This window comes from Nyctereutes procyonoides, unplaced genomic scaffold (genome assembly GCF_905146905.1).
Source record: "Nyctereutes procyonoides isolate TBG_1078 unplaced genomic scaffold, NYPRO_anot_genome, whole genome shotgun sequence".
Taxonomy (NCBI): Eukaryota; Metazoa; Chordata; class Mammalia; order Carnivora; family Canidae; genus Nyctereutes; species Nyctereutes procyonoides.
In genome coordinates, this window is record NW_026575146.1 from 50,864,733 (window position 1) to 50,872,892 (window position 8,160).

Consider the following 8,160-nt stretch of genomic DNA (forward strand, 5'->3'; position numbering starts at 1 on the left):
CTTTATGACTGTTATTTTGAAATTTTTATGTAAATCACTTATCTTACTTTTCTTAAGGTCTGTTTTTAGGGTTTAATTGTGTTCTTTCATTTGTAATATATTCCTCTGTTTCTTCATTTTGTTTGACTCTCTCTGTGGGTTTCTGTGCATTAGATAACCATTTCTTCCAGTGTTGATGGGAGTTGTCTCCTGTAGGAAATTTTATTTTTTTCTTTTTATTTATTATTTATGATAGTCACAGAGAGAGAGAGAGGCAGAGACACAGGGAGAGGGAGGAGCAGGCTCCATGCACCGGGAGCCCGACGTGGGATTCGATCCCGCGTCTCCAGGATCACGCCCTGGGCCAAAGGCAGGCGCCAAACTGCTGCGCCATCCAGGGATCCCTCTCCTGTAGGAAATTATCTTTATCAGTGAGCCTGGCTCAAGGTCTTGCTTACCTCTTAAATCTTTGTTATTGTCCAAGTTGCCTTCTTTGTTCTTAGTTGCCCTCAGTAGTTGAGCTTATGCCAAGATATGCCATTGAGCTAAAGTGAGAGAAAACCACAGTCAGCACTTAGATGCAGGCTGATTAGAAGCCAGGCAGGTCCTCAGGCAGCAGCTGGAAATGTATATAATTAAGGTCTTCCCAAGAATAAATTGAGAGATGAACTTTTTTTGTCTACTCCCTCTCTGCTGGACCCAGGTATATAGCCATGAGGGTATACTTCCTCCCTCACTGGTAACTGCTTCTTTGTTTGCTGTAGTCCTGTGTGACTCATGATTGCACTGATTCTCAGAGTCAGGTGATCCAGGGGACCATCCACTGTGTAGTAGCTACAACCCTAGGGCACCAGACATATACACAAGCTCATTTGAGGGAGATAGTGGTGATTTTGAACAGGCTTCAGTGAAAAGGCAGAGGTGGTATCTACTGGCTGCTTCAGTTTGTGGGGAGGGCCACAGCCAGCCCCTATATGCATGCTAAATCAGAAGCCTGATCCTCAATTAGTGTGTAAATAGGCCTCTTTCAGAGGAGGACTAGCAGACCAGTGTTTTCATCTGCTCCCACTGTGTTGAGCCTTGTTTCAATATGAGTGATAGGGGTATTTTCTCACTTATCCAAAGTGTAATATCCCCACAATCAAGAGGGAATCAATGTTAATAGATAAGATCATTATTTTTTATATTTATGTTATGTATTTAATTAATATTACACAATATAAACAGCTCAGATAGTCACTTTTTCCCACTATTAGATTGTGTGTCTTTTTCTAGTTATTATAAATATTCCTTTAAAAACATAGTTTTCGGGATCCCTGGGTGGCGCAGTGGTTTGGCGCCTGCCTTTGGCCCAGGGCGCGTTTCTGGAGACCCGGGATCGAATCCCATGTCGGGCTCCCGGTGCATGGAGCCTGCTTCTCCCTCTGCCTATCTCTGCCTCTCTCTCTCTCTCTCTGTGACTATCATAAATAAATAAATAAATAAATAAATAAATAAATAAATAAATAAATAAAATTAAAATACTTGCTACCTTTAAAAAAAAACATAGTTTTCAGTGATTTCCTAATTATTTATTCTACTGTATGATAATATACCTAAGCCCTCTCATATTCTTAGATATTTACAGTTTCCTAGTTGTGATAACAAATCACCTGATAAATGTTTATGTATACATGTGCACAGGCTTCTCTATTTTCTTAGGGCAGATTCCTAGGAAATAATGTATTGACTCAAAGGATGTGAACTCTTAAGATTTTTTTTATACATCATACAAAATTGATTTACTAAAAGATTATGCTAAATCATAACACCTAGAGCTTGTATAACTGTAATTTATAACATCTCATATTGCAATTAATGGAAAGAACCTATCTTTACTAATTCAACAGAGCCAACTAACATTATATAATTTGAATGTCTTCTTATTTATTTGATTATGAGAGAGAGAGAGAGAGAGAGAGAGAGAGAGGTTATGCATTTTTTCCTGTGTTGAGTGGCTAATTGTATTTCCTCTTTTATGAATTGCCTTTCCATATCTTTCTAGTACAGTGGGTTAACAACTCTGCCTTTTGAGAAGTACCAGAGATGTGCTTTGATTTACATTTAACCAATCAGAATATGTATTTTTTTTCAAATAGCTTTAAAACAGAGCTTGAAATGTTTCTTTTTATCAGAAGGAGTCATAGTTGAAAAAAAAGCCTGTGACAGACTCTTTAAGCATTTAGCATGATGGAGAAGAAATTTAGGAAGAATTAAATTTTTATGTTTTGGCAACTCATACTCTTTTCTACCTAAGTGCCTGTAGTATGTCTTTTTAAATTTTCTGAATTTAATAAATCTGTCTAAAATATGTCTATGTGTGGGTCTTTCTTCCATAATTTCATCTGGAAAAAGATGAGTCCTCTCACTGAACGTATTCAATAGTAATGTTCAGCTGATTTACTTTTTCTGTGTATATTTTATTAATATGTTTATTTCATTTATTCATTCTCTTCTGTCTCTCTAACTCATATATACCTGTAATTTTTAGGCATAATTTTCTATTCTTCTTCAATGAGTTATCTTATCATTGTTTTCTTCTTTTTACCATTTTCCTCTGCATTTAATAGTCTTCACATTTCATTTCTCCACTTCCATTTTGCTTAACTCTTGTTTGTATTTGTTCATTAAGAATGATTTTTTCCTTATAACATTTTTTCTCGGAGTTATGATTGGCAGAACCGTGACCTCCCAAACATATCCATATCCTATCCTCTTATTATACTGCAACAAAAAGGGCTGTGTGGGTCTGATTAGTTAGGACCTTAAAATGGGAATCTTACCCTGGATAATCCAGCTGAGGTTAGAGAAAGAGAGAGACACAGACAGATGTGATGATAGAAAGGTCAGTATGAGATTTGATTTTGCTGACTTTGAAAATGGAGGCAGTGGTTGGCCACAAACCAAAGACTGTGGGCAACCTCTAGTTGTTGGCAAAGGCAAGGAAATAAATTCTCCCCTAGAGTCCCCAGAAAGAAATATAACTCTGCTGACACCTTTATTTTAGCCCATTGAAATGTGTACTGTACTTCTAACCTGCAGAATTGTAATATAATTGTGTGTGTTGTTTTAAGTTATTAAGTTTGTAATAATTTGTAATACTACTAATAGAAAACTAGTACAAGAAGTATACATTCAGAGTTATGGGCCTCTCAAACCAAATCCATATAATAATTCTCAAAGGATGAAAGTTTTCATATATGGATTGACCTTCATATATGGTCTTATTCACTGTATACCTGTGTATTGTTTGTACACCTTCCTTGTAATCAGATGTATTTTATCAGATCACAGTCAAGCATACAGGATGTATTTATCCATATGTGGGTTATATGTTGGCATCTATATTTACATAGCTCTTTGGCATTCTGAGCTAATAGATTACATGGAAAATCACAGTGATCTGTGTGTTTCTAATCCTGAACCTACATTAGTACTTTTGTTTCTTCTTGTTTTTTTATTTTATTTTATTTTATTTATTTATTCATGAGAGACTCAGAGAGAGAGGCAGAAACACAGGCGGAGGGAGAAACAGGCTATACGTAGGGAGCCCGACATGGGACTCGATCCTAGGTCTCCAGGATCATGCCCTGGGCTGAAGGCGGCGCTAAACTGCTGAGCCACCGGGGCTGCCCCAGTTTCTTCTTGTTTTATACCAGCTACAGTATTTTACTTTAGAGATTATATATTCTAGAGTGTAATTTGCAATTGTCAACTTCCTACCTAGTTTTCTGAGATTTATAATCTGTGAATCAATATAGAAAGGAAAGTAATGATGGGCAGAATGATAAGGAAAAACACAAGCAATATTTCTGAAAATTAAAAAACAAATCATTCCATGAAAAATATCAATGTCTTTTGTATTTTGTGAATAAGACACATGCATTACTTAAACAGGGACATGTTTATTATAAAATAGTTGAAATTTTCAGAAAATTGTAGTAAACAAAATATAAATTATCTGGTATCTCAAAGGTAGCTGCTTCCTAATATAATATTGCATAACTTTTTAAACATTTTAAAATATTGAAATAATATGGCTTTACCATCTCATCTCTCTGCTTAAGATATTAAATGTTTCCCCATGTCATAGATTTTACTTTGGATTATAGTGATTCTTCAGTCACTTCTGTTGCATGTATTATTTATATGGTGACTGTGTATATACCCTCAAATCTTTTACATGTGAGATGAGAGTAGCCAGTAAAGTACACCTAATTTCTTTTAGAGTTAGTACATTTCTGTCTCTTCAAGCTCATAAACATACATAGCCTGGAATAGTCATGCTTCCCAGATTTTTGCAGTAAGTTGACTGAATGACTTGTGGCCAAAAACTCCAGTAGTAAAATAGGCTATTTACTTTTCTCTTGTTTAATATATTGTTGTTTGTGTGCTTTTCCTTAATTTGGTATTGGGAGAAATTGTATCAAAAAATAGTAAGCAAGTAATAATAAGCCTAAATTTGTGCAAGATTCTTCTACTTATGCTTTTATTAGTTGGTAGCAATGAAATCTATAATCTTAAAATCACAGAAAAAATAAAATTTAGAGCCAGGTGGCACATTAGAAATTGCCAGTTGACCACTCCTATCTTAGATCTGAAACTGAGGTCCAGGGAGGTGACGTAAAGAAGTTCAAAGAGCTATGTGTTAGTAATATCAAAACAAAAATTTGTATCACTTTTTCTTCTAGTACTTTAGCATGAGCAGGAAAACAACAACAACAAAACATATCTTTCTTCCACTTATAGTTTCTGGCTTATGCATTTCTGTCTGAATCTACCCTTTTCTCATGGAATATTTCTAGATCTGTGAAATTTAATAATGAGACTGGCCTCTGATCACCTTGACTGAAGAACTGTCAGATATCTCTATCGAAGGGTCTTTTCTTTTTGGAAGGAGACACATGTACACCCATCAGATTTATGCATGAACTTTACTTCCCTTTTCAAATAGACCTCTTTATTTCTGTTGTTCTATGTTCTCAAAAATGTGTGTATCCAGTTCTCAAAATTGTGTGTAATTTTGCCCATGAGAAAAAGTCCTACTTGTTTTTCATTATTATATATTATTCTGTTTATCTATTCTATAGGTTGATGCAATATCCAATTTTATTTTTTAAAGTACAGTATAATTTAAAATGTGTTTTGTTCTGATTTTTAATTTGGGAGATCATATCCCATTTTTTTATTATTTATTTCACATGTTTGTGATCTTAAGTCATTAATTGCTATTTTATTAAGAGTCATTTGATGTTGAAGAATTATTTTAATCCACTTAAAATAAGGTTTTTTTAAAAAAAATTCTTCTAAAAACAGGAAATCAAATGTTAATGAGAAGGAAAAAACAAACCAAAATAAGTTTGTCTCCTTTGAAATTTTATAACACTTTAGTTACTACATCCTATTTTGACAACTTTTTAACTTGTATAAATACATCTAGATCACAATGAATTCTTGGCAAATGAGAATATAAAATTCAGAATACAATGGAAAGAAGTGATTCAACTGATGGCAGGTGAATTGATTGATTGATATAGATATTGACTTATTGACAAGTTGATTCTGTATTTCAAGAATAGGATTCCTTGCTTCCCTATCAATACACTTTCTTCAATCACCTCCATTCATGCTGCTTAGCAAAATCATGTATCTTATTTTATCAAGGATTACATTAAATTACCAAATACCTCATAATAGGGATCTGGGATAAATTACTAATCTTTTACTCTGCTCATTTTCCCTTTAAGGATATTAGCAGGATTTGTTGTAAACTGATGAAGTTATCATTTGGTTAAACAGAAAATCATCTAAGGCCTTGCTACTCGAAAGGTTGTTCATGTCCAGAATCTTGACACTGGATATTCAGAAATGTACAGAAAGTATATAACATAAATAAATAAATAAATAAATAAATAAATAAATAAATAAATAATAAATAGAAAGTATATAACATCTCCCATATGTCCACCACTAAGAATTAGCAAATGTTTACATTTGCTTCAAATATTATCTTGAATGGAACATTACAGATACAGCTGAAGTGTTCTGGAAACTCCTGGTTCCTTTAACCTCTGTCCTCCATATCCAATATTAAAGTCTGCAAACACAATTCATTTTTTAAATTGCATATGTATGTTGATATGTTCAATGTGTAGTACTGTTTTCTATGTTTTAAATGTTTTGTAAAAATGATATACTGTTATCACCATTCTATGACTTTTTGTTTCATTTAACATTAGTTTCAAAATTAACCATTTGACCATCTTGCTTTCCTTCAAGCCGGCGGGTCCTGTGGAGCAGAGCAAACTTGAGCCATGAAGCTGCTGAGGAGAGCCGGGTCCCTCTCGAGATTTTATTCCCTGAAAGTTGCTCAGGACATCCTCAGGACCTTGAGTTTACCAAATTACCAAATGGCTTAGTGATTGCTTCTCTGGAAAACTATGCTCCTGCATCAAGAATTGGTTTGTTTATTAAAGCAGGCAGTAGATATGAGGACTCCAACCACTTAGGAACCTCTCATTTGCTTCGTCTTGCATCCAGTTTGACCACAAAAGGAGCTTCATCTTTCAAGATAACCCGTGGAATTGAAGCAGTTGGTGGTAAATTAAGTGTGACTTCAACCAGGGAAAATATGGCCTACACTGTGGAATGCCTGCGGGATGATGTTGATATTCTAATGGAGTTCCTGCTCAATGTCACCACATCACCAGAATTTCGTCGTTGGGAAGTGGCTGCCCTTCAGTCTCAGCTAAGGATTGACAAAGCTGTGGCTTTTCAGAACCCACAGGCTCATGTCCTTGAAAATTTGCATGCTGCAGCTTACCGAAATGCCTTGGCTAATTCCCTGTATTGTCCTGACTACAGGATTGGAAAAGTGACACCAGATGAGTTGCATTATTATGTTCAGAACCATTTCACAAGTGCAAGAATGGCTTTGATTGGACTTGGTGTGGGTCACCCTGTTCTAAAGCAAGTTGCGGAACAGTTTCTCAACATGAGGGGCGGGCTTGGTTTACCTGGTGCAAAGGCCAGATACCGTGGAGGTGAAATCCGAGAGCAGAATGGAGACAGTCTTGTTCATGCGGCTCTTGTAGCAGAAGGTGCTGCCATAGGAAGTACAGAAGCAAATGCATTTAGTGTTCTGCAGTATGTCCTTGGTGCTGGACCACACGTCAAGAGGGGCAGCAATCCCACCAGTTCCTTATACCAGGCTGTTGCCAAGGGAGTTCACCAGCCATTTGATGTTTCTGCTTTTAACGCTAGTTACTCTGACTCCGGCCTCTTTGGGATTTACACTATTTCACAGGCTGCTGCAGCTGGAGATGTTATCAAGGCTGCCTATAATCAAGTAAAAACAGTTGCTCAAGGAAACCTTTCCAGTGTAGATGTCCAGGTTGCCAAGAACAAGCTGAAAGCTGCCTACCTAATGTCAGTGGAGTCTTCTGAGGGGTTCCTGGATGAAGTTGGGTCCCAGGCGTTGGTTGCTGGGTCGTACACGCCGCCAGCCACGGTCCTTCAGCAGATTGATTCCGTAGCTGACGCTGATATCGTAAATGCTGCAAAGAAGTTTGTTTCTGGCCGGAAGTCCATGGCAGCAAGCGGAAATTTGGGCCATACACCTTTTGTTGATGAGTTGTAATACTGAAACACATCTTTCAGGGAAGAGCTGAACGTTTTCTCAACCCAGAGCAGAAAACACATGAAAGTCAAAAATCTCTAATATAACGTTTATCTTTTTTTTCCCAATGAGATGAAATGTCTTAGAACATGAATACAGGTTTTTGTTCCCAGCTGACTTAAAGTCAATAAAACATTCTGTTTAAATGTTAAAAAAAAAAAAAATTAACCATTTGAATGTTTCTATATTATAAACATTTTTTTTCTTCTGTGAATTTTAAAGTTTTGCTCTTTACATTTATGATTTAGTCCATCTAGAATTTGTTTATGTAATTGACATAGAAAAAATGTAATTTAAAAAAAGATTTTATTTAAATTTAAGTTAGTTAACATAGGGTGTATTATAGTTTCAGGAGTATAATTTTGTGATTCATCAGTTGCATATAACACCTGGTGCTCATTATATCAAGTGCCTCCTTAATGCCCATCACCTAGTTACCGCATCCCTCTACCCACCTCCTCTCC

General features: G+C 35.8%; 1 protein-coding gene across 1 annotated transcript; it reads left to right on the top strand.

Moving 5' to 3' along the window:
• The first annotated feature begins 6,282 nt into the window (after nt 1-6,282).
• Nucleotides 6,283-7,842, top strand: LOC129500429 (cytochrome b-c1 complex subunit 2, mitochondrial-like). Its single transcript, XM_055310868.1, is given in 2 exon segments — nt 6,283-6,390; nt 6,393-7,842. Coding segments are annotated over 2 exon segments (1,323 nt in total). The 5' UTR covers nt 6,283-6,332; the 3' UTR covers nt 7,658-7,842.
• The last annotated feature ends 318 nt before the right edge of the window (nt 7,843-8,160 follow it).